Source organism: Falco cherrug, chromosome 15, assembly GCF_023634085.1.
Source record: "Falco cherrug isolate bFalChe1 chromosome 15, bFalChe1.pri, whole genome shotgun sequence".
Classification (NCBI taxonomy): Eukaryota; Metazoa; Chordata; class Aves; order Falconiformes; family Falconidae; genus Falco; species Falco cherrug.
The window spans coordinates 21,992,140-22,018,414 of record NC_073711.1 but is presented as its reverse complement, the minus strand read 5'-3'; the positions used below and the strand labels follow the sequence as shown (position 1 = coordinate 22,018,414).

Here is a 26,275-nt window from a genome sequence, read left to right as displayed (position 1 = left end):
TGGAAATTAATCACTCTGTCACCAGTGTAAAATGATGAATTACTTAGGCTGCTACCTGGTCTGCAGAAGCTTTCTTCTGGTAAGGAAACCTCTTCCCTTCCACTGTGACTGAGTAGTTTGACATGCCTGCAGTTCTGAGTTTGCAATCGTGAAATCCCAATCCAAAATCTAGCAACAAACTGTTTCTATAAGTGTAAGCTTCCCAAATGCACGCTGGCATGCCAGTGACATCATTCTGCCTGGGTCCTGATGCCCCTCAAGGCACAGGTATGGGACACGGTGTAAAGCAGAGCTGCTTGGGGAAGCTTGCTCCGAAACAGCTAATGTAAACCCGAACCTTCCTTGCCTTTGAGACGCATCTTTTAACCTCTGATGCATAATACGCATTTTTTTACATGTTTGTCAACCCTCTTAAGAGAATGCAAAGGATCTGGTGATCTCTAGGTAATAATTCATCAAATGCAATTTTTTACATGTTTGTAAATGAAGGCCCTTGGCATCCAATCAGTCCTTTGAAGAGATCAAAGTTGTTGGGGTTTTGATGGCTTATTTTGCTTTTTTTCTTTGTTTGTTTAAATCCAGCATCTTAAGTTGTTGGGCATTTTTAAAAATAATCTCTGAGCTGGCATTTACAATTAAAATATCCGTAGGCTTGAAAGAATGCCTCAGAACATTGAGAAGACAGGAATTCACAAGGGATTCACCTGGAAGCTCTTTATTCAAGTAATTTAGCTTATGAATTAGTTGTATTTACTGTAATAGGAACTGTGTGATGGGGCTTTGGGTTAAAATTGTGTCTGTTTTGGCCTATACAGAGAAGGAAATTTGCAGAGGAAAGGCGAAGTGGACCCGTAGTCAGCTGTACCTGTGTAAAGGCTGCACCTTGGTGGCTGGGGCTTTTGGAGGAGGAGGGTGCGACCGCCGCTGTGTGCGTCACGGCACGTGTTGTCAAACAGCCTGCTAAATACAGCACTGTGCATACTGGAAAGGGAACTACAAAACTTTTGGGTATCTTAAAGATTTTTTATTTTTTTTAACCTTTCCTGATGCCTTGCAATGTCGTTTGGGATGGGTGGAACTTAAGCGCACAGCTCAATGAATCTATGTACGTAACGTTTAACACACGCTGGGGTGGCAGCACGTGGGTTTAGTGTGGTATGTGTGCTGAAGTTTGAGGTCAAACCTCGAAGGTCTGAAATCAAACAGAAACCAGCTGGCCAACGAGGCTGCTCAGCCTGATGGGTGGTGGTGAGTGAGCCTGTCTAAGCGTCGAGCCAATGCAGCGTCTGAGCGGAGCAAACACCCCTGGTTTTGGGGTGTTTCCCCGCTTTTTATACACTTTCATCTGGGAGCTGTAGGAAGATGGGCGCTTTGCTTCTCTTGAACTGTCTTGAAAGCTGCGTATGCTCTTCTCTGCCTTTAAAAATCCTATTCCTGCTCTTTGTCATCTTGAGTGCCCAGCTTTCAATGGGTTACTTTGGCAGGCAGCCTTCAATCTGAGGTAGCTTTTTCTGTGATAGTGTTGTGGCAGGATGGGGGTTTCCAGAGGGGTGAAGGAAAAGAGGGATTGCTGTAGTTTGGTGACCAGCAGGATTGGGAAGAACCTGCTCCTGCAGGGAAAAGCGATGTGGGTGGCCAAAGTAAGAACCTGTCTCCTGATCGAAATGACAGGCAAACACAATTCCTGCTGAGTATGTAGCAAATAATTAAATAAAATCAGACTCATACGTGTCCAAGACCTAGGTGAACATCCTTGCCTGATCAAAAATTCCCATTGATCTTAGTGGTGCAAGGAGCAAAGTAATACTGAAACTAGTCCTTGTTTTTTAAGAGGAAGATAGGGAAGGATGCTTTGCTTTTACTGTGCATTGCCCTAATTCCACGTGTGTCTCAATCCCCTTCTCAGCATTCCAAATCAAGTTGGGAGTCCTTTGGAAGAGGCGAAATGACTTTACTAAATTCTGGAGGAGTCCAGAGTAGGCAGCGTTCTGAAGTCTTCCTTGGTAGAGGGGCAGAGAATAAGTTAACTGAGGGTGAGAGGAAAAATACTCCAAAGGGCATCACTAACCAAAGGGTTTGCAATTAACCATAGAATAAAGTGCTCTGTGGCATTTGTGCTGCCTTGCCCTAGCCTTTGATTTCCCCTGGGATGTATTTATAGTTCGAACTAAAGTCTTAAAAGAAGTTAATTGCGCAAGGTGCTTCCTCAGGAAATATGCGAGTCAGAGTTTAAAGCTGGGGTCTGGACTCCGGTCGTTTTTCTGTCCTGAGAAACGCGTTCGGGGAGACCTGCTCTCCCTCCTGCTAACCCCAGCCCCCGGCCCCAGATATTGAAGCCAGCTGCGGCTTCAACACTGACCAAGCCGCTGAGCACCATCAGCTGCTGGGGTGGTGGCCCTGCTTCTCCCGTCACCATCAAAGAAACAGAGTGACAGAAGAGAGTATGGAAATGAATATTCCGTATTTGGCAGAATCCAAGGTTACTGCAAAGCTGCGTCCGTCCCACACCTTTCCAGGACTGGTTACAGAACCTGGTTTTGAGTTACTGTTTTCAAATACATGGACAATTTTAGCTAGAATGAAAAGAAAACACAGCACAACAAGCAATGTGATGAGAAAAGCTTGCTATCTGTAGCCTTTATTATAATTACAGCCAGTGTTACAGCGTGATGGAGGCGAGAAGTGTGCTATATAATTCCTGAGAGCAGCTCTGCTGAACCCAGCCGTACCGTGGATACAGCTGAAGCCAGGATACGTCTCGCACCTGTAAGGATAATACATGGCTTTATTGCAGGCATGCTTCTGGGCTTCATTTTTCTAACAGAAAAACATAAGGTGACCTAGTTTTTAGAATTTTAATAAATAAACAGTACTTAGCACAGTAACACTTGTTTTAGCAGTGCAAGGGAAGATGTAGATAAATGCACGTTGGTAATGTGAAGCACCACAAATGATATTTTTTTAAGGATGCTATGTGGTTTCGCCTGTGGAAAAGTGTCGTCTGGGTACTTTTTCCACCCTGTGTTTGTTACTCTGGTTTAATCCAAAACTTAAATAACTTCTCAAAATTAACTTCTCTTTGTAGGAAGATACCTGCAGTGTTGCTGCAGAATACATTTTAGGAGCAAAATCTGCTAATTTCTGGAAAGATGAGACATATGTTTATTGCTCAGTTACTATTTTTATTTCAATGCAATTTTAATTGACATGTTTCAATCCATGAGATGCTTTGGATTTATTTCTATTTGAAAGATACGAAGTCCCATTCTGAATTTAAGTGAGGAAAACTCCATCAGCTGCACTGAAGCTGTGCCTGTTTTCACTAGCAGGAAGAGCTCTGTGAACTCAAATTGCATAAGGAAAATCCCTTAAAAGGTGTGCTTTCCCAGACTCCTGAAGGACAGCAGATGTGTTTTATTACAAATGAAAGCAGTGCCGAATTTTACAGGTCAGACATATAAAACCACATTCTGGCTGGTGGTTATTTTTATCCACATGCCAGAAAATCTGAAATTGAAGGAGAAATGCTGGCAGGGAATTTTTTACTTTCATACCCGGTTCTGATTCCTTGTTGCCACAGAAAAACATTCATCAGGTGCTGGGACCAGGACCCTGGAGTAAGCTGGGCTTTTTAGCTAATTATAGCCAATTAACTGAGACCTGTAGTTGGGATATCATTCCCCAGCCTGCTCTCTGCTGTGGGAAATGAGCCCCTACAGAAGGTGACTTAATCTACCTGGGTGTTTAATCAGGATTTTTACATGCCAGATCATTGTTAACAATTTTGCTGGTATCTATTCAATAGTCAAATGATGATACCTAGTGGTGGTTTCCTTTAGTACCTTTTAGTTCAGGATTTCCAGAGCTTTGCAACCATTTTGCAAATAAATCCTAAAGTCCACCTCTCTTTGGAGGGAGGATTATTTCCCACAAAAAGGATGCCCAGGTGTGCAGAATAACAGCTTCCATCAGCTGATGTTCTTATATTCTGCAGGTTAAAATCTAGAAAGATGGTAATCCAGCTTTTCCTCCGCTAGTTTATGCATGAAATCGAAATACTGATTTTTTAATTTCTGTTTTGCTCCTGTTTTACAAGTTTCCAACGTTTAGCGTGTTTGATTTTAATTAACCCATTTTTCTTTACCAGAAGATCCTTACCACTTAATTCCTGCCTGAGTTAATTTATTTGTGATAACCCCATCAATCTATTCGGAATATAAATCACCTGTGTGGGCCAGCAGCCACTTGGTGCTGAGCTGCTAACAGATTCTGCTACTGCTACGTCCTGGCTGCCTGCAGGCTTCGAGTGGAGATGGAAGAGTTTGGTATTGACCTGTGAATCCCAGGAGGCCAAAGACCCACCTTCCTCGTGCCTCCTGTCCCAGGCAGGGATTGCAGATGTTCCCCCGTGGCACGAGGGCTGTGCTCTGGGGAAGACTGGAGGGGCAGCTGGTACAGCAGCACAAGTCGGGGTGATTTGTGCATCAATCGGCACCGTGACTGTCCGGAGCTGAAACTTGCACAGACGTGCTGGGGCTTTTTTGTTGACTGTGTCTATCAGGGCTTTATTTTGCTTGGGATGCTTGTTTGGGGCTTGCTTCCAGGAAGAAAATTTGACTCTGTTGTTAAAATCTTGTTAAATTGCTGTTTCTTGTGAATAATCTGGCATCTTGTCACTTTTCTTGGGGGTTTATTTGCTGATGTTTGTTGAAGTGCTGAAAGACAAGTGAGCAAGGAGCTGAGGAGCTTCACCTGGTGAAGGATAATGGCGGGGAACCAGAAGAGCTGTGTCTTTAAAAGCAGCAGCAGAAGCAGCATTAAGACTCACAGGCTTTTTCCATGTCTCATTAACTCTGCTTTTCCTTGAGGGTAAGTGGAAGCAGCATCTTTCCTAAATATAGCTCTGACTATGTAAAATTGAAATACGTGGCTCTGAACTCTGTGAAACTCTATATTGGGAATATAAACTCTGCTGTCCCGGTGGGCTGGGGCGGGGGCTGCTCCGCCTGGGGAAGGGAAGGCTCCGGGGAGACCTTCTGGCACCTTCCAGTACCTGAAGGGGCCGACAAGAAAGCTGGGGAGGGGCTTTGTACGGGGGGGTGCAGTGACAGGGCGGGGGGGAATGGCTCTAAGCTGACCGAGGGCAGACTTAGGGCAGATACTGGGAAGAAATCCTTCCCCGTGAGGGCGGCGCTGGCAGAGGCTGCCCAGAGCAGCTGTGGGTGCCCCATCCCTGGGGGTGCTCAGGGCCAGGCTGGACGGGGCTGGGGGCAACCTGGGCTGGTGGGAGGTGTCCCTGCCCCTGGCGGGGGTTGGGGCTCGGGGGGCTGTCAGCTCCCTCCCAGCCCAAACCAGGCTGTGGTTGTTTGCTCCGTCCATCGGCAGTGCTGGCAATTCAGCCAGCCCTGGGTTACAGGTTTATTTTGGCAGTGTCACCGCAGCTGAATTGATCCCAAAGGGGGCTGCTGGCTTTAATGTCCCTCTGCTGTTTCTGTGGGACTGGACTTCCGAGCTTTGCTGTGAACGCGGAGTGTTATTCCTCGGAGCTGAGGTGCTTCACTTTACGTTAAGCAGCACGGTGTGGCTCTAACTCACTCTCACGCCTCTGCATCAGGCTTTTCTGCAAACTCTCAGGTCCTGCTGTACCCAGCTGTAGGAAGCCCCACATAGATTTCCCAAGTTCTAAGACACAGCATATGCTTAGAGTTCCCTGTGATAGAAATGCACCCACAGAGCATTGCTGATGTGTAAGCTCTGACTCACTATTTAGTGCTCCTTGATGCTTCTCAAAAAAATTCTTGTTTTGTGCAATAATATAACTCACTATGCGATGCTGCTGTTTTTTTCTCACTCTCCATCTGTAGTGAGTATACACTTCTGCTTTCCATTGCCAAATTTCTAAGACACTGACCATTTACTTGCTCCGTCCATTGCTCAACCTTATAAAGCTGATGTTTCAATCTGAGATGTAACAAAAGTTAACAAAGAAGAGTGAGTTAAACCCCAGACTCATGCCTGCTGTTGCTCATTTTGTGTACGTAAACTGTTACTGATTTGTTTCAAAATAGCAACATTTGTGAACTTAATGGAACAAGGAACATAACTGCAAAGTAGTTTCCAAAAAATCTTGGCTTGAAGTTTTAAGTTAACAAGTTTTGTTCATTCTTATTCCTCTTTCCTGTTAGCTGAATTGCAAAAAACTGGAATAGAAAATGAAAACATTAATGTTGCAGATGCAAAAATTGTGCAAGTTAGACTGTAAAATAATATGATTGGGTGTTTGCTGGTGGCGATTGCATGCTCAGAGAAGGAACTGGCACAACTCTGTTTCCCCTTGCTAACCATGCACCGCTGGAACCCAGCTATCAAACATAAAGTACAGGTCACTGGTCACAGGCAATGCCATTGCATCGAAATGGCTTTTGGCCAGATCTATTGAATATTTTTATGTAACAAATACATCCTAGGAAGTAACCACCTGCCTATGTTTATTCCACAAAAAGAAAGCAAAGGCTACGTTCAGCAGATAAAGGACTTTCTCTAAAGTAGACCCCTCCTAACAGAGCATCTCCAGCCTACCTTGGAGTATGTGGGGCCAGAGTGTGGGTGTCCAGAGTGAGCTGTGTGGTGCTCAGTAAGTCAATAAATGGGGACCAATCTCCACCCAGAGTTGAACTCTGTAAATTAAAATATCCATATAGCTAGTAAATACAGAATCCTCAGGAGGCACAATGTGCTCACCCCTCTGAGGTGAAGAATTATTGTGTGTGTGTATGATCTACTGTGACTTTATTACAAGGCACGTGGGAAATAAGGAGGTGACAGCCAACATGGCTCCACTAAGGGCAAATCACGCCTGAAAAATTTGGTGGCCTTCTACGATGGGGTTACAGTGCTGGTGGGTAAGGGAAGAGTGACCAGTGTCATCTCCCTAGATGATCCTGAAGGTCCCTTCCAACCCAAACCGTCCCATGGCTTTATTGCCAGTCACAAGCTTATTGCAGGTGGCACTGCAGTTTGCCTGCTGAAATCACGGTGATCCCCAGGGCCGTTTTCCTCTTTGGCTCTTGCTTTATTTTGGGATTACAGAACTGTCATGACCACACACCATGACAGCAGTAATACTCAGCGTTTGGTTTGTCCAGGCCTGCGTATTTTCCCAGTGGGCGGTTAGCAGTTTGGACTGGGGAAGGAAGGGTTGAGTAAGCTGGCAGAAAAAGGTGAGCGAGAAGAATTTCTTCCCTCCACCCTTGCGGAGGCTGGTGTGAGTGTGAGGGGAAGCCCCCAGAGCCGTGATGGAGGGGGAGCAGCTGGCAGCCCTCCCCTCCCCAGCAGCCAGACCACAGCTGGGGAAAGGATGGAGCTCATCCCAGCAGGACAGCTTCCTGCAAGGGGTTTGTTCCTTGCACCGTGAAATACCTTCCAGCCTTGTTATGTGTAATACCTGAGGCCAGAGCAGGAAAAATCTTTGGCTATGCCCTCATGAGGAGGGCTTGAAGGATCTTAGGAAGCCCCATTGGTTTGGGCACCTAATTAATGAGGAACAACTGCCATGTCATTGTTGATTCTGCTGGCTGGGCTCAGCCTTTGGGTCTCAGACTGACCCACTGTACCACACCGTGACCTGGAGAGTTATTTTTTTTGGTACAGATTTAAGGACTTTAGTTTGATCATGTAAAAAGTAATGAGTCTTAAAAGTATGATTTAGTGGAAGAAATCTCATACCACCACTTGAGTATGAATCTGAGCTGCAGTTGTTTGAGTTCTGGATTTGTCTCTAGGTATTAGAAGTTTGGACTTTTAATCAGAAAAGCGGTTTGTAGATTATCAAAAAGGACAAGTATTATTGTTTTATTGTGGCCACAGTTACAGGCTTCTCCTGTTATAACGATGAAGAAAAAATTAGACCATTCCATGTACCGGTCATTTAAGCAATTGCTCAAAGAGCTCAAGCTGGTTTTGACAAAAACAATCTGAACAGAAGTCGGTGCCAAAATGATTAAAGTGGTACTTGGTCTGGGATTACCCTATAGGAATTCTTTAAGGCCATGCTAATTAGGCAGTTGTTAAATGTAAAGCTGTAACACAGCCAATTTGCAAGTCTGCTGCGGGGAGCACAACCAGGCTGCTGTGCTGACAGGGAGAGCGGGATGGAAGTATATGGAAGCTGTATGGAAGAAGAGTAGGTGCTCAGTGAGGAGACTATGGATCTTCTGGATCGTCCTAATATTGGTATGGGAGGGACTATTAGTTAAACTCTGTCCGTTTAGGCAAGGTGAAACCATCAGTGGTAAAGCTGTGATTTTCAAGCTGGAGAAATGTTAGGCAATAAACCACAGAGTTTGTATCCAGCACTGTGTGCATCTTCTGCAGCTCCCTGGTGGGGAGGGGGAGAGTGTCTCACTCTTTTGATTTATTCTTCTTTACTCATTTCTTATTAATATTACATTTGCTCAATGGATTTTTTAATTCAGGTTCTCATTGAAACCAGATTTGTGAATGAAGTTGCTGATGTTAAATTAAATGTACGTTCCTGCCTGGGTTCAATGGGGTGCCAGTGAGTTCAGCAGCGTGTCAATCCATCCAGCTCCCTGCAATGCAAAGTGAGTTTCTCAACACATCGATGGGCTGTGATATGCCACCCCCCCACTCGCCCCACCCCCCATGCTTTGGCTTTGGATTTTAAGGGGTTTTCCATTCCTGCTGTCCAGAATAGCTGCAAGTGTGATCTTTCCCAGCAAGGGAAGTGTGACAAGGGCTTGGGTTAATTTCAGTTTTGATTAAATCTTCTTGCTAAACTGCCTGCCTGCTTGACCCGTGCTCTGTTTGCTCGCAGGCTTGTGTATGGGTGGCAATATGTGCTCTTCTGTCCTGGCTTCTTCAGAAAGATCTGTATTTTGTGCGCAGTCTTCACTGGGCATATTAAAATGTAATGGAAAATGTAGGCAATGAGGAGGAGAAGCTGAAAAATAAGGTGATTATATGTGAAAACAGAAGCAGTTTCCATTCTGATGGGGGGAAAAAGAGATTTTGCATGTTCATAAATGAGAATGGCTTTCTTCTTCCGATTTTAGCCAATGCATGTAAACAAATGGCTGTTCTGATGACAGTGGGAAAAATCATATTCACATACCAAACGTAGGTATCATTAACATTTATATTTTATCATTTGACAAGCTGACTAGGTGAAGTGTATGGATAACTTTTTGGGAGCTTTGCTATGTGCCCCTCCTTCAGCTTTTGTCAGAGCGCTGGATCTGTTACAGCGCAGACCCAGCTCAGATGAGGATGCGTATCTGGATTTTTGCTTGGGATGGAGAAAAACCAAACTGCCATCCCTATTTAGCTTTTTTGAAGAAGTTTCTGGCTATTAATCTGCTTGTGGAGTGGGATGCTTTTAACGAATCTCTTGGCTGCTTTGTGCAAAAAGGAAGCTTTGTGGGTTTTTTTGGGTAAGAGGGGAAAAAAAGGTTTGCTTCAAAGAAGGGGGTGGGAAAGGTGATAACACTGAAACATCATGTGGGTGATCTCTAGACGAGATACACAGAGTGTGGCATGGCACACGAAGGCTTTCCCCATAGGGAGCCAAGAGCTCCCGCAGGGATAATCCACTGAGTTACCTCTGGGGCTGGTGGTGGACGGAAGGTGAGCGTTCCCTGGGGGGAAAGGGTGGAAACCATGTTGCTGCTGAGAACTGTGAGAGGAGAAATTGATTGCTCTGCCGTGCCTGGAGTGTCGAAGCCAAATAGTCCTGGGAATGGGTGTAGGGTAGGTAAGGGGTTGGGGTCTGCTGGCGGTTTTTGAAGAGTGGGGAGCTGTGGGGAGCAGGCTTGTCCCAGCAGTGGTAACGCAGTCGGGGCCCAGATTGTTTCTGGAGCGTGGGGGGGCGGCGGGGGCAGAAGGGGTGCGGCGGGGGGGAGAGCAGCTCGCTGGGCTGGGGGCTGCGGGGAGCGGTGGCCGTGGCGTTTGGGTGGGGGTGAGTAGCTCGGAGGAGCGCGGCGGTGCCTCGGCCACCCTAGGGAGACCACGAAGTTGGGCAGCCCGCGGGGACGAGCGTGGGCCGCTAGGGAAGCAGGTTCCCCCTGAGCGTGCCCCGGGCCCCTGAGGGGCGTCTGCGTGAAGAGAAAACACAAACCACCCTGAGAATGCACACAGCGGCTCTGTGTTTAAATAATTTCTGGAAATACTAAACTTTCCTAGTATAAAAATAGAAAAGGAATGCTTAGCCTGTCTGAGGTCAGTAAACACCGCGAGTACTTGTTTGAAACCCTCTTCGTTCTTGGCGCAGACCGCGATCCAGAGGTAGAGCTGCCCTGGCTGACGGCAGCCCTGGCGCTCCCGTGTTCGTGCGGTGCCGCAGCTCTGGCGTTTCTTTGTATGCAAAAAGCAAGGTTTTCTTCTGTGAAGGAAGAAGTAATTCTACCAGGATTACCTGAATCCTACTGAATACTGGAAATCGGCGGGAGTCCCAGTGGTGGGAAATCCTGCAATCCCTTTGCACGGAGGGGAAGACAGCCGACGCGTGTTGAGCTTGGCGCAGTTTTTGAGAGGATTATACTGTGATTCTTTGTGCTGGGTATTTCTGGGAGGCCCCGATCCGATGTAGGATTTTCAGGTGTTACTAACCATAAGCTGTGAAACCTTGAGCCCTTGTAGTTGAGTAAATGCTTAAATGCTTTCTTGATTTGAGGCCCGAATAATATGGAAAGTCTTTGTGATACCATAGCTAAAAGGTACACAACAGATTATTTTCCTTTCCCCTATATAAGGCACAAACTTATTCAAAGTTATCTTTTATCATTTTCAGTAGTTGATATATGAATTTCAAGAGGTGATGAAAACTGAGATTTACCTTTTTTGTGTGTGTGTGTTAAATGATACATGCATACATAGCGAGTTAGAGTGCCCTTAGAGGTAATTATACATCAGGAAGGTAAGAGAAAAGATTTCACACCTTTCCTTTTGCTCTCAAAGTAAGTAAAGAAAAATAATTTGTTGTAAGAAGTTAAAATAATAAATTTTAACGTTTTTATTGTAGGAGCCTGAATTCTGGTCCCTGTCACCGTATCACATGACACTTTGTTCTTCTCATAATCCTCTTCATTCCAGCAGGAGCAAGGGACCCATCAATGCAATTATGGGGATTAGAATCTAGCCCGGAAACCTAGAAATGTGGGAAAGCACTTTAGAGCAGAAAAAATGAAAGCTTGTCAATAAATGTATGATCAAATGGTACTCACATTAAAAAGCGGTTCAATAATATCAATAGTTATTACAAGAGGAACAACACGTATTCTGTTGTCATAGAACTCTAGAAAAACGTTTTGTCTTTGGCTTTTGGTTTATTTACGACTAATATGTAATGAACAGGCATACGTATAAGAATTGAAGGGAAGTTACAAGCTCATTTCTATAGAACTTCAGGGTAAAACAGTGCAAAGCTGAAAAATGAAAAGTTTCAAAATTCTAAAATCAAACTTGAAGGTTCTCACTGTAATGAAATACAATGTCCAAAATATTTATGAAGAGTCTTTTGTTGTCCTTGCGCAGGTCTAGGCAGAGCAAGCCGGCAATTAGAGCGATGAGAAGGAGAACTGGGTATTCAGGGAGGTGTGTGAAGGTCTGCAGGATGAACGCCGGGCTGCAGAGAGGCTGCGCTGACCCATCTGCGTGCAGCTTGTGTGGGCTGCTACGCTCGCCACAGAAAGGAGCGGAGAAGAAAACAAGTGAAACGGGTTCGTTAAAACCCCTGCACGGGGGGCTGGCCCAGGCTCTGTGCCCCTCGGTTAACATTTATATCTTTTTCTGAAGAACCACGGTTGGTTTGCTCCCTTCAGAGAGCTTTGGTGAGCAGTTGAGGTCAACCAGTGCGCATGTGTGTCTGTCCGCTCCAGCTGATCACTGGCTTAGTCCTTAAGGTCCTGGTTTCATAAGCTGACTTTGTTTGAAAAATGGAGCATATTTTAGTGTTAGCCTCTCTGTTGACCTTCCTCAAATCCTGTCCCAATTCTATTGGTTTGTTTTTTTCTGGTTCCATTATCAAGTAGATATTGATTCTACGCACAAAAAGATTTTCCAGGCGGTGCCATTGAGCTCCCCACTTCAGGTCTTTATTTTTTTTCCCTACAAGGTGCAAACATTTCAATTTTGGCTTAAGGTAAATGTAAGTGAATATTAACATTCTTGCTTTTTTCCTGAGAATAGCAGAAATCAAAGTGGCTCATTTGAGGGTGGAGGGGAAGGGGGGGTTGGCAGAACTCCTCTGCCATCCCACCAAATCGAACAAGTCTTCAAACGCCCAAATTCAGCACCAAACATTTCAGCAGAAAGAGGAAATATGATGGCTTGGCATGCAAGCACAGGGTCAGGACTGCTTCCACTGCTCTAAACTCTGGCTAAGTAATATCTTAAATACTTCTTATTGCTGTTAAGAGCACTGTGTTCTCCCTCCTTCAGAGTCATGAGGGATCCCATCTCCTCAATGCTTCCTCTCATCCCCATCCCAGACCCTGTGGAATCAAACTATGGAACAAAGACCCTGTGGGATTTCTGTCCTCCAAGCATCTGTCCTGCAGGTTTGGTTTTTTTGTTTTTTTTTAATATACAAAGGGAGAAGTGGCACCAGGTTTAAAAAGCTGAACTTGCTAGAAGACTGCTCTAATGAGATGAGTATTGCTTTGCTTCAAAGTCAGCAGGGGTGGTAAAGGCACGCTATAAATTTAAATTAACCACGGTAGAGTAGAAAGAAGTCGCTCCTGGAGTGTACCACTACATCTTTCCTGTCTCCCAAAGTTTATCCCCCTCCTGCTTTACAAACGAGATCAGGGACAGGGAGCTGCCGTGGCACGGAGCATCCCAGGCTCTCTGCCTGCCTGATGCCGGGTTCTGACTCTGCAGCAGCAAAGTGGGTCACCAGCTTGTTATTGCAGCTCAATTTTGGTGTCGTTTAGGCAGCTGAAGAGGAACAAATAGGCCATCGATCAGCGTAGCAACAGCCCAGGGCCTTCATATTTTAATTACATGTGTTCTTTGGACCAGGTTCATCCCTGTTGAAACATCATCACCTTAAATGAAACCCCACAGTGGAGGGATTTGGCCTGATACGTGTGGGGTTTTCCCCTCTGTGTTATTAATACATCTAACACTGTTGAAAATAACTTTATTTTTCTGTCTCTCCAACTTTTCGAAGCAAGCTCACTCAGTTTTTGATGCCATTTCTAGTGGTGAAGGGAGATGAAAGTAATTTTTCCTGGTGGCCTTTACTGTAGGAAGAAGCTTTAAGTAATTGTTGAAACCTACTCGTCCAGCGCAGCATTACCGCTCTGTGTTTGGTGTAAAAAAGCTTTGCTTGATTTACCAAACGGAAACTGTAGCTCTCAGTAATGTTGCTGCCATGTGGTATCTGTGGGCACTGGAGAAGCCCAGTGAAGTCCACTGGAAGGTGAGGCCGTTTCTGGATGGGGCTGTGTTATGTGGGACCTGTTCCATCAAACCTGGCTGCTCTAGCAGCGATGAAGGATTTTTTAGTGGGTTTTTTTTTTTTTTTTTGCCCCCTCCAAGAAGGATTTAGACCACAAGCCTAAATATGCCACGAGTTAGGACTAAAATGCAACTTGTCTCTTTCTCAAGCATGCGTAGACGTGCGATTTGGCTAAGGGCACACAAGCTGCTCCTTCAGGGAAGCATCTGCAGGAGGAACCTCCACACGTTTGCTCACACGGTGCCAAAGGGTGTGATTCTCCAGCACAGTCTCCTAGCTGGAAAGTAACGGACCAGGGAGGGGAGTCAGCGTGAGGCGGAGCAGTTGCTCCTCTCTTTGCAGTGACCCGCACATCGAGGGCGAGCCGAGCTCCGGTGTCCCCAGCAGCGCTCCCAACCACTTGCCTGCAGCAGCGAGAGCCAACGGCCGGGAGAAACCAGTTGCCAAATCCCCTGGCAGACAGCTTCCAGGGCAAACGGAGGGGCTGGGGCCAAGGTGCCAAACTGCAGCTGCTGTCCTAGCTGGGTCCCTGCTCTCCTCCATCCTCCAAGCCACCAGGGTCAGAGCCCTGCAGGGCTCCCCACCGATGTCGCTGCTAGAGGATGTGATCCTGGAGAACGTCAGCTGGGCTGCCGAGGAAGTGCAGGGCAACGAATCCTCAAAGCACGCGTTTTTCTCTCTGGATTATCAGCATGTCCAAGTCCCCTTTGAAATCACGCTCTGGATCATGCTTGCATCCTTGGCCAAAATAGGTGAGGTACCTTGAGAGGGATGGGGGTCTCTGTGGGGATGGGGTGGGCAGGGGTGGGGTGGCCTTTGTGTCACCTCTTCTCCAATCTTGGAGCCTGAGAGAACGTGCCAAGTCCTAAGGATACACATACTGTGTGTAAAACGTACTGCACGCATGGAAAATAACTACCCGGTTGCATTTTTGGAATGCAACGTTGGAAATGGTGGTTTCCCGTCTAGGAGTTCATGCCTCTGCATGCTGTTCTGTTAGTACAAAAAATATTAGGCTTTCCAGGAGAAGGGATTTTATTTAAGTGCAGCACGTGCCCAGGTGTGCTTCCATCTCGATGAGCTTGCCAGCTATGCTCCATGCAGGTTGTCCACTGACATCTTCATCTTAAAATGAATCCTCCTTGTTCTTATAAAAGGGTCCTGTGCCTGGCCAGCTGCAAGGAGTAATTCAGTCCGTGTGCAGGGTGTTATACAGCCTAAAATAAAATCCCTTTGCATCGCGGAGGTTATCTGTGCAACAACACCTAAGAAAGGATATTTTGTATAACTTGGACCTTTTTTTTTTTTTTTCTCTTTGCAAAACTGGGCATAGGAAAGTCAAAATTATATATTCTCCCCCCGCCACCCAGGAATTGTGTTCACTTCTGTTAAATTACAGCTATAAAAGTTATTTTACAGCATTTTTTTCTTTATTTTTTTTCCTCAGAAGGGAGAAGCCTCTCAGACTCAGTCAGATAAAAATTTTCTTTCAGATGGAAATTGTCTTTTTATTTTGCTGTTCTTCATCTTTTATGATGAGATCCCAATTCTGTTAACATGCCTGAAGAAATAATAATAATTAATGATCACAGATTATTCCCCGCCCCCCCCCTTATTATTTCTGTTCCAGTTTCATTTGTTTCAATTACTTTTAATAATCACCTTGAGTACTTTGGTGGTTGTCAGCATTTCAGCATTTCTCTCTAACGTTGGGCATTGCACAAGGCTGGCTTGATTGGACATTTTTCAGTGTTGCCTTTAGCTTTAAGTTTTAATGATTAAATAATATTAAGATTATAAAGTGCACCATTTATAATTAATAGGAATGCTTCTTGTGTTGTTTTTTTTCTTAATGTGTGGAAGGAACCTGTGTTGTGTTTCAAATGAGCAGTTGCTCTTTATGTTAGTGCTGAAGGTAGCCTGTGAACCAGATTACATTGTAGGTAATTCCACTTTTTTTATTTGTGCAGATTATTTCCTTTTTCTATATGTGTATTACCTAAAAAATATATCTCTAACCTTATGCTATGGTGAAAAGCAGTCTGAACCAACAGTTTGGTCTTTTCAGTCCTTTTTCAGATGTTTCTAGCTGATATCTGATTGAGTGACTCCACCTTAATTGCGTGTGTTTGTTACTGGTGCTCTGAGCGGAGCCCGATGGGGGCGGGAGCGTGGGGGTCTTCCTCGCCCCGACCAGGAGTGGTTGGTGCTCTTTAGCCAGTTTGGGCTGGTGAGATAATACATTTTTTTTTATTTATCCCTCCCCTTCCAGGGTTCCATCTCTATAACAAGCTGCCTTCTGTTGTTCCCGAAAGCTGTTTATTGATATTCGTAGGACTCATCATGGGGGGAATCATCTATGGCTTAAATGACAAGTCACCGCCCGTTATGGACAGCGATATCTTTTTCCTTTACCTTCTACCACCCATCGTGCTTGACGCAGGTTACTTCATGCCCAGCCGTCCCTTTTTTGAGAACATCGGCACTATCCTCCTGTACGCGGTGGTGGGGACGATATGGAACGTGTTTGGGATCGGCTTTTCCCTGTACGGGATCTGCCAGGTGAAGGCGTTTCGCCTGCAGGACGTGTCACTGCTCCACAACCTCCTGTTCGGCAGCCTGATCGCCGCCGTGGACCCCGTGGCTGTGTTAGCCGTCTTTGAGGAGATACACGTCAACGAAAAGCTACACATTTTGGTCTTCGGCGAATCGCTCCTGAACGATGCGGTGACGGTGGTAAGGACTAGCTTTTATTATGAGTATTTAATGTCTAGAGGGAAGATGGGCAGGTGCCAAGAGGTGGGATGTGGGATCTGCAGAGGGAGAACAAAGGCATCAAGAGCCTCTTCTAGCAGAGGACTCCTGGCCCACTTCTCTGGCCTCGGGTCCTGAGAAGCTTTCAGGTGAACATCTCTTCAACGGTATGTCTTGAGGCAGAAGTGCTATAGCACTCCCCTGGTAGGAGCCTGACCTCCAGAGAAGGATGCTGACCCTTGGCTGGCAGAAATCCATCCCAGCAGTGTATTTTAGTCATTGCTACATATGCCCGTGTCTAGTGAGTAACTTGGTGACGGCTGTTTGTCTCTTGTTTTTCATCCAGGTGCTCTACAAGCTATTTCGATCTTTCTGCGAAATGCCAACCATCAAAAGTGTGGATGTTTTTGCTGGAGTTGGAAAATTCTTTGTGGTCGGACTAGGAGGAGTGTTAGTAGGTCTTACTTTTGGGATGACCGCCGCCTTTACCACGCGGTTCACCAAGGATATCCGGGTCATCGAACCGCTCTTTGTCTTCCTGTACAGCTATCTTTCCTACCTCACTGCCGAGATGTTCCACCTTTCGGGGATCGTGGCGTAAGTATGTCCCAGCATCTCACCTGTCCAGGAAAGCTTTCTGGCTGTATGTACTGAAAAGTATTGTAAAAGTTTTAAAGTAAGTTTGCTTAGTTGGAAACCTGTGTACGGCAGTGAGGAGCGAGTCCAAAAGCCTGTGGAGGAGCAGAGAGCTGTAACCCCGTTGCACACATTGCAGTTACACGTCAGTGGCAGTAGCTGCAAGTCACAAGCCATGCAGATGACTGCCACTGGGCAAGCTTCCCATGGCTGGTCAGCTTATGGAGGCTGTTGAGGAATGCTTCTTTGAGCTCCATGGTTTCTGTTTGGAAACCTCGGACATCCAAGCAGTGAGGTGTCTAGTAGATTTGGCAGAGCCAGGCGAAGCTTTCTTGGCATGTTTTGTTATTGTCCACACATTGCCTAGTCAAAACCAAGATTTGAAGAGCTACAAGAAGTATTTAAACAACTCCTTGGAAGGGTTTGGTCTCAGTGTACAACACGTCTGTTTTAGTGTCCCCCGTCCCCATCCGCACCCCTCCCCACCAGCTGGCTCTGGGTGGTGGCCCCAGAGGTGGGGACTGAGCAAAGCGAGTCATGGGGTGGGAGCTGTGTATCCCCTACAGAGCCAAAAGCCTGGCCATACTCCTGCTGTTTGGGAGTGGAGGCTGTGAGGAAACCTCTGCTTTGAAGAGTCTGACTTACTGCCGCAGTTCAGGTGCAGCTCTGGAGTTTGGTCCCCTGAGTGACAGTGTCACCCGTCCTCTCGATCTCCACTTGGAAATCTGCTTCAGCCACGGTTCTCAGAGGCTTCAAAGGTGCTAAACCAAACTGCTTGCAGCTTCCTACAGCGCAGCCAGCCCCATACGCTCTTCAGTCTCCAAAGGGCTTCAGAGTGCGGCGGGTGTCTCCGTGAGCTGCCATGCAGCAAGGGCAGCACGCGGGGTGCACGGGGACCCCCTGTCCACAGCCCAGCCCCACGCCCGCTCCCCGGCAGCTTCTCCGGTCGTGAAGCCAAACGACTTGTTTCTGTAAATTCAGTCTTTCATAAATGGTCGTTTATAGACAATACAGTTAATTTATTTTTCTTTTTATTGGGGAGGTCTCTTGATAAAACGAGTAATTTTGGGTCAGATCCTTCACTTTTAAGGGATGCAATTGAACCTCGTGCTTACCTCGTCGTGCATTTCGCTTGCAGAGCAGGTGCTGAGAAAAAAATAAATGCAATAATCCTAATGGTCAAAGAAAGCTCACCTGGGAAAGCAGAGACAGACAAAAACCAGAGCAATTCAGTCCTGGTTTCTGTGGGCTGGTATCTGTTGCATTTGGTTCTCCTACCTGAACTTCAGTCAGCTGGGGCTGAGGATCACAACGAGCTATTTAATATTTCCCAAAAGACTGTAAAGTGCACTTAGACTGCATTGATAGCTACAGTGGAAACAACTATAAATCTGACCTTTTTTTTTTTTAATTTTCTTTTTATCTTGATTGTTCTGTTGGGTATCACTAGACACAGAGTATCTGGAAGATCTATTTTTAAACTAATGATACTGCTTTGGATATAAACCATTCCTATATCTTGCAGATTTTTTTTCCTTGAATGGTTAATGGAAGCAATATCCTAGCATTACTGAAAACAATTCTAGCTCTGGGAATAGGTGAGAGAAAGCCTATTTATAGGGATGTAAGTCAGAACAGTGAAATAAATATGCTGCATAATCATCACAGAGCAGAAAACATTCAATCCTAATGGTGTCTCCTCCTATCAATCACAATCTACTGTACCCATTATGGAACCCATTTTCCATTCTTTTGAATAATGCATTGTTTCTAAAGCAAAACAATTGCAAAGGCAGCTGAATCCTGCACCGCTGGCCTTATAATTGCCACATTATAAATGCCTCTTTCATATATCTTGATTTCAAACAATTCATTCATTTGTGACCAGGGAATACTATATTATAAGAAGCAGATCTTGGCAGTTTGTTTCTTTGAAAAATAATATGATTGCCAAAAAATCAATTCTATGTAGTCAAAGAAAAAAATAATCTGTGAATGCAACCCAATCCGCTAAACAATTCTGCAAATGTTTTTAGTTTGATGCCCCTGCCCTGCCCCCGTAGCAGTGTCCATCTTTGAAGCTGTGGCAGGACAGGTCAAGTTTATACCTTCTCCGTGAATCCGGAGTGAGCCCATATCCATTCTCTGGTAAGTGTTCCCAAACCAGGGCTCTGGAATTCACTTGACCATAAACATTTGTTGGGCTGCTTTGTTCCTAGGTAGAACTATTTTACCCACTATTTATTGAGGCCAGCACAGAAACAGAATTCATTATTTTCTTTTTAGCCTGTGGTTCAATCCATGTTACTCTTTCTAGCTCAGTGCTTTAAGCAAAGTGGATCAGTCAAAAAAGGGTAAATCAAAAACGACTGATTTCAGAATATTTTTAAGTATTGGTACATTTTTTTAGGAGGTGAAAGATGTGAACTCACACAGCATTAGGTGAAAAACGGATTTGAGTCTTGGACTCATGCTGCTGGATAAAGCGGGGTCTCTTTCCCCAGCAGGGTTACCGTGGCTTTCCTGAGTCTGACCTTTCGTGTCCTGCACCTTTAGTACAAGTCCTCTTCCTGGAGCCCAGTTTTAATTTCAGGCAAATCCAGATGTTTCTCCTTCAAAAAAAGTATGGTGTGTTTTCACAGTAATGAGGAAAACCAAATAACAATTACTTTTAAGTGATAGATATAGAAATGTGTTGCATGCATATTGGGGATTTTTTTTGTTTGGATGCAAAGCCCAGTAATCAGTAACTCACAGTGGGCAGAAGTGGATATTCATTTGAAAAAAGATTTTATTTTCCTTCTAATTTCTTAATTATTTTCCCAACCAAATATCTGATAAGTATTTTCCCGTAATAGTGTTGCTGATTTGCTTAGTGCTTTAAGTACAGCAGAAATGAATGTCGCTGCTGCCCGTTCCGCTGCCTGGGCCCAGCGGTGGGTGCTGAGTGGCGGTGAGGGTGAGCTGGGGGCTCGCTGCTGAGCCAGAGGGCAAGTGGCCCTCACTCCGCGTCAGGTAGCGGCCGTGCAGGTGAGGAGCAGCAATGCAGTGGACGACAGCATCTTCCCAAAATAAATACATAGCTGTGGAGGAGAGAATCGGGGTCTTTGGTTTCATACAGTTCATAAAACCACATCCAGAAAGAAAAGCTGGGGAGGGGCTTTGTACGGGGGGGTGCAGTGACAGGGCGGGGGGGAATGGCTCTAAGCTGACCGAGGGCAGACTTAGGGCAGATACTGGGAAGAAATCCTTCCCCGTGAGGGCGGCGCTGGCAGAGGCTGCCCAGAGCAGCTGCGGGTGCCCCATCCCTGGGGGTGCTCAGGGCCAGGCTGGACGGGGCTGGGGGCAACCTGGGCTGGTGGGAGGTGTCCCTGCCCCTGGCGGGGGTTGGGGCTCGGGGGGCTGTCAGCTCCCTCCCAGCCCAAACCAGGCTGTGATGCTCTGATTCTAACCAGAGCACAGGCAGCTCTGCCCATCTGCAGGCTTGCCAGTGGGCAACCCTGTTTTTTTTCCATCACAACCCCCAAAATCCAAAGAATCTCCTTTGTGAAATTCTGCGGTTAAATGTGATGGTTTTGCTGCAAAGCAGTAGTCGCATGGCTCTTTTCTGACCAGCTCTTAGCTGAGAGGATATGTTATGGATGATGTGGTGCAGAGGCCACCACCTATCCTAACACCTATTTGCATCTATATGGGTCACTTACCTGTCCTGGTCACAGCTTTGTAGCTTTAGGTTAAAGCTGGTGTTTAAAGCCAGTCTGCCAGACCCAGGTGCAGTTCTGCAAGCCAAGGATCTTCTGTGGCCTTGTCTGCGCTTGATGTGATATGAAGAGAAACCGCTGTGTCCCATGTGAAAGGAATTTTTGATGTGATAAAACTGTGTGGATGGCGTTACCAAATACCAATGGAAATCAGGTCTCAGAAACTTAAAACTGCTTTTCTGTCGCTGGTAAAATATTTAGAACAAAATGTTGCTGTCCAGGTAAAAACATAAAAAAAAATGGAACTTTGGCTCTTCGAGTGCTCAATTGTTTTGACCTTTTAAAACTGCTGGCCTGATAATGTATTTATTTGAAAAGCTGATGGATTAGGCTAACCACATATACCCTGCAACTTGAAGAACCAATTATCCATGAAAAATTGCAAGGCAGAAGTTTTAATTGGTGCTGCACACTTCTGAATTGACCTTGGATATTCAATACCTGAGGAGGTCAGATGTTCCGACTATAGCAACAGCATTTCTTGGCTCGTTGTGCAGCCTTGTGAGTGTGCTTTAGCGTTTTATTGTCTGTGGGTTGCGTGGAGTCGATGGCTTCCTAGCTGTGCCCAAATAACCTACTGTGCCAGCCCCGTCAGGCTTAGAAATACACAGCGTGAGCTATGTCGTGAGTTTCTCCAGCTTTAGACTGGGTTCGGTCCCTTGTGTGAAGGGTACAGCACTGGGGCTGCTCTTAGACTATGCTGATCCAGAGTCCTGCAAGAATCTGTTGTAGTGACCAGACACCATCCAAACTCACAGGAGTCCTATTTACATGTCTCATGCTGAGAAACAACTCTCCCGTTCCCTCGAATGTCTTTCAGCCAGGCAAAACAGGGGATGGGGACTGCTAAGCATGAAACTCTTCAGCCCAGGTGGTTGGAGTTAAAGGGCTGAAAATAGGTTGTTGTGATGGGAAGAGCTGGGTGCAGTTAATTGTAGGTATGGCTGTGTAGCTATAATAAGCGCAATAGACGGCAAGTTGTTTATCTGTTAAAAATCAGATTCAGACAGTCTGGTCGACCTGCATAGTATCTTATCATCCTGGTGGTCCTCCTGATACCATTGGGCTGATGTAGGAATTGAAGCACCTGCAAATACCTAAGACCTGACGAAGCCGATTTGTTTTTAAATAAATAACAATGTGTCAATTTTATTGTTTTGTTTTCATTTTCTCAGCATCATTGCTTGTGCCATGGGCATGAAACGTTACGTGGAGGCCAACATCTCTCTGAAGTCTCACACCACAGTCAAATACTTCATGAAGATGTGGAGCAGTGTCAGCGATACCCTCATCTTCATCTTTCTTGGAGTTTCCACCATTGGAGAAAATCACGAGTGGAACTGGCCATACATTTGCTTCACTGTCATTTTCTGTCTCATTTGGAGAGCACTAGGTATGGTGAAATTACAGATTTTATTTTTTTTTTATATCTATAACCCTTAAGCAGGGTGTCAGCTAGGCAGGACTGTGTCCAGATGGCTTTTGAGTATCTCCATGACTGGAGACTCAACAACCTCCCCGGGAAACCTACTGCAGCCCTTGACCAGCCTCATGGTAAAAAAGTGACCAAGGTTTTTGTGTGAATGTATATATATGTGTATATGTATATATATCTATATCTATCTCTCAAGAGGAAGAGAGCTATGCATGAAAATACTCCTCTGATAATTATGGCTAACGATAACCTTCTTGAGATGAGTTACAATGAAAATCTGAGTCCTGGTCCCGGAATACTCTGGGATCCTGATTTCATTCATTGTAAACGACTAGAACACCAGGTGCAGTGTTCTCCCATTGTCCCCAGTTGTACCAGTTGGTTTAGTGTTCCGAGAGGCTGATTCTCCAGTGCCTCTAACATTGTGCAGTTACTGTCACCTATATGGGTGCGGAGTGGAGTGCCTAGCTCCTCAGTTATGGATGGTTGTGTATATTAACTGTGTCTGCAAATGGAACAGAGCTCGCGTTTTGGCAAAGAATTTGAGAGCTAAAAGTATTCAACGGGATTTATGTTTATGAACCACAAAGAGAGTGAACTCAAATTTGATAGACATTTCGAGAAATTGCTTAAATAGGCCAGGCCGTGATTAGCAACACATAGCGGAATGGGTTTCATTAGCTGGTAATACAGGCCAGGGTTTGTTTTAGTAACTGCACCATAAACATGCTTGGAAACATGCTTATTAGTCAGTTATGTGTACATTTTAATGTTTTGTTATGATTAAGTGGTTTGCTCTTAAATGACTTGCTCAATGAAACAAGTTCTGAGTGAGTCTGACTTTTTCTAGTTCAAAATGTCTTTATTGCAAGACATAAGGAACACAGTAACATTATGAAAGTGCAACCAGACTGCTGCAGCTCTCCAAACGCTGCTCTTCTGATTGCATCCTCTAATTATGCAGCACATTATTAGCGCAGGGCTCAGCACTGCAGCCAGGAAAGAAACCACTCTTTCCATTCAAAATTCCCCTTAAATTAAATGAGAATACGCAAACCAGGGCTGAAGATAGTCTTGCACAGCTGATGCCGAGTAAGTTGTGCCTTTTCTGCAGCGCCTTCCTGGAGAGCTGTAAGCATGCCGGGAGGATGCGAGCGGGGCAGGGTGCTGCATGAAGCCGGGCTGGGAAACGCCTGCCTTGGAGATGGTGCTTGGGAGGAGAGCCCTACCTGCTCGACGTGCCCAGCAGCTCTGGAGCTGCTGGAGGCACTGGTCCAGAGCTGGGAGGTGCCCAGGGAGTTTGCTTGCAGGAATGGGGGACTCTTGTGATGATGGTGCTGGGGTTGGGTGTCAGCTGTGCCCCGGTCCTTGGTTGGATTCTCCCTCTCCTCTCAAACAAGAAATGATTTTGCTGAAGCCTGGGGACTGGAATTACTCTGATATCAGAGAGATCATCTAAAAAGCAAAATACATTAATTGCATGACAGCACTAACATTCAACTGTTATCCAAGCACCAACGAGGCTTCCTTCTGCTCTTTCTGAAGGTATCTCTCTAGAAGAAGATATAATCTGCTCAAAATGATTAATTGTATGTAATTTCTTGGAGCAAACTGGCCTTGAATTAGTTTAGGGCATGCTAATAATAATTTATGAGGAAGGATTAAATTAAGACAAAGGCCAGGATATCAGATCCTGTAAATTTTGTTCCTTTAAATCCTTGGCACTGTGTGAGCTTTACCATAGCCGCAGATGTGATCTGAGGTATGCTTTATTTAACGTATTTATTTGTTCTTAAGTTACAAAGAACCTTGACACTGAAGTACTTCATGCCTGCTGGTCTGGGCGCCCTTTCCACAGAGCTCCAGAGCTGGGGAAGGTGTTGCAAGGTTCAGTTAGTGAGTTCCCTATTCCTAAACAGCGCTGGCTTTTTGTTTTCTTCAAACTGCGCTGACATGCAGTCAGAGTTCAGATATTTTTAGTTGTATGTGTGTGGGAAGATGTTGGATACGTACAAGTGCACTGTTTTACAAACACCCTTTAGAAAAACCATAGTGATGTGGATCCAGCTGGTTCCTAGCAAAAGTCAGTGACGGCCTGTGTCATCAGTTCTCAAAACAGCCGTATATCTTCAGGAAAGAAGATGTTTATTGTATCCGTTGGTATTAAGATCATGGCTTACTGATTTATGGCCTGACTTTTTGTACCTTTCTGCATCTGTTTATGTATTTGCAAATGACTATAATTTAAATCAATTGCCATGTCACCTTGCGCAGTCTTAAATTTGCACAGTGTAAATCTTTGAGTGAAAGATTTGTGAAGAAACATCATTAATGCAGGCAGAATATAGCTACTTATCCAAGCTGCTGCTTAGAAACTTTTGGAAATCGGAGGGTAACCTGTGGCTAAGCTGTTGCTGATGGTTTGCCTCGAGAGCATTTTTAACCCAAGCAATCAAATAGTTTGTTATCACCAATTAGAATAAATCAATTAATATTTCAATTAGGTTCTGAGGATCTGGTGCCGTATCATTATATGGGTAAAGTTTCAGCTGACACATGACCATAGAATGGCCCTATAAACCTTAATTAATTACCATCAAAATAAATGTGCTCATACATCCTCTGTTGCCAGTAGTTCTTGTTTGTTCAGCATTTAGCTGATGCTTAACACCGAGTCACCAGGTGGACGGTGTGTTCTGGGGACCCACGGTCATGGGAGCAGGATGACACAAACACCCCTGTGGAGCTGAGTCCCGAAAGACACTCTGGTTTCCCAGCCGGACTGTGGTAAGCACAAGGCTGAGTTAAAAACCAGGAGAATTTGCTACAATATGTGCTACCTAAATACTTACAGTCGTACAAACCCCCAGAACTGTGGCCATTCAATGGTGTTTGCAATCCCCCAAATCAGAAATGTGTTGGGGATTAATTTTTATCTGGACAAATCACATGCAAACCTTTTGGACCAGGCTGGAAGCAAAGCCCTTTTCCAGTGGGATGTTGGGAACTTTCCACTTTGGGCCCTGGTTCCTTGTGACCGTGTTTACCATTTCAGTGATGTTTCACTGTGAAATACATCATAGGATTGAGTTTTATCAAATTGCTCCTTTTGTTTGATGTGCTCCCATCTTCTTTCCTGCTTTTCAGGGGTTCTTGTGCTGACTTTCTTTGTGAACAGATTTAATGTGAACACCATCACGAGCAAGGACCAATTCATTATCGCCTACGGGGGTCTCCGAGGAGCTATTTGTTTCTCTTTGGTTTTCTTGCTCCCCGACTTTCACAGAAAGAAGCTTTTCATTGCAGCGACAACTGTTGTCATCCTCTTCACTGTGTTTGTACAGGTAAAACAATCTCGGTGTCACCAGGAGATGTAAAGAATGAGAGTGACTTATTTTCCAGACAAATAACTGGTACTAAGCCATTAGATGGATATTAGGGTTTACCAGTCATTAAAACTTTCCCTCCGTTGAGTGGCTAGGCATGTAAAAATCTAAAATTATTACTGAAAGAGGCAGAAGTGTGAGAATGTGTCACACATTCATGAGGCTGGCTAGCAGTTGTTGACTTACAACGTGTGCTGTATCATTTTCCATGATAACTTGTCCCATCTTTGATCTGGTCCACCCGTATTGGGGTAGCAGTGGTGAAAACGGTGAAGGATGTTGCTGGCATAGGTTTCCTCTCTGGAGTAGTGCTGTAGTGCTTCTGCGTGTTCTATGGGAGAGCAAAGCCAATGCAAACCAATCTCTACAACTAGTTTGCTCTTTGAGCAAGGTAAGAACTAATTTTTATTGTAGATCTTGTCATGAACTGAAATGCCACCTGAGCCGTGCAGTAATGAAGGTCAGTTTTGCTGATCCCAAAGGTGAGAAGGTGGAGGATGACTGGAAACACTCCAAACCCTCTGAACATTGACAGCAAGAATTTTAAGAGGTTTATGGTTTGGTCATCTCAGTTTTGGTAGCTCACAAACGGGACAATGTAAAGGGACCTAATTTTGAAGGAGTGACTTCCTAATGTTTTCTGAGAAGTTCCATTTTATTGGGGCATCCAAGAGCTGAAGCCACAACAGTCCTTAGTTGTTCATCAAAATACTTTATATATACATCTGAGATGTTTTTAAGTTCATGCAGCAAAGCAGCTGCGGTTATTTTATGATGATGCAGCAGGAAGGGGATTGCTTTAACTGGAGAAAAAAATGTGGGG

General features: G+C 45.1%; 1 protein-coding gene across 2 annotated transcripts in view; it reads left to right on the top strand.

Annotated features, from left to right (window-relative positions):
- Positions 1–4,430: 4,430 nt before the first annotated feature.
- LOC102050061 (sodium/hydrogen exchanger 2-like) overlaps positions 4,431–26,275 on the top strand; it is a 40,996-nt gene continuing 19,151 nt past the window's right edge. The window contains exons 1-8 of one of the 2 annotated variants that reach the window (XM_055727746.1): positions 4,431–4,869; positions 11,551–11,735; positions 12,457–12,575; positions 13,823–14,232; positions 15,753–16,216; positions 16,581–16,831; positions 21,807–22,024; positions 25,214–25,410. In XM_055727746.1, coding sequence (XP_055583721.1) covers positions 14,067–14,232; positions 15,753–16,216; positions 16,581–16,831; positions 21,807–22,024; positions 25,214–25,410 — 1,296 coding nt within the window. In that variant the 5' untranslated portion in view covers positions 4,431–4,869; positions 11,551–11,735; positions 12,457–12,575; positions 13,823–14,066. Of the gene's footprint in view, positions 4,870–11,550; positions 11,736–12,456; positions 12,576–13,621; positions 14,233–15,752; positions 16,217–16,580; positions 16,832–21,806; positions 22,025–25,213; positions 25,411–26,275 lie in introns of those variants that run through there. The other variant, XM_027807864.2, reaches the window with a different exon arrangement.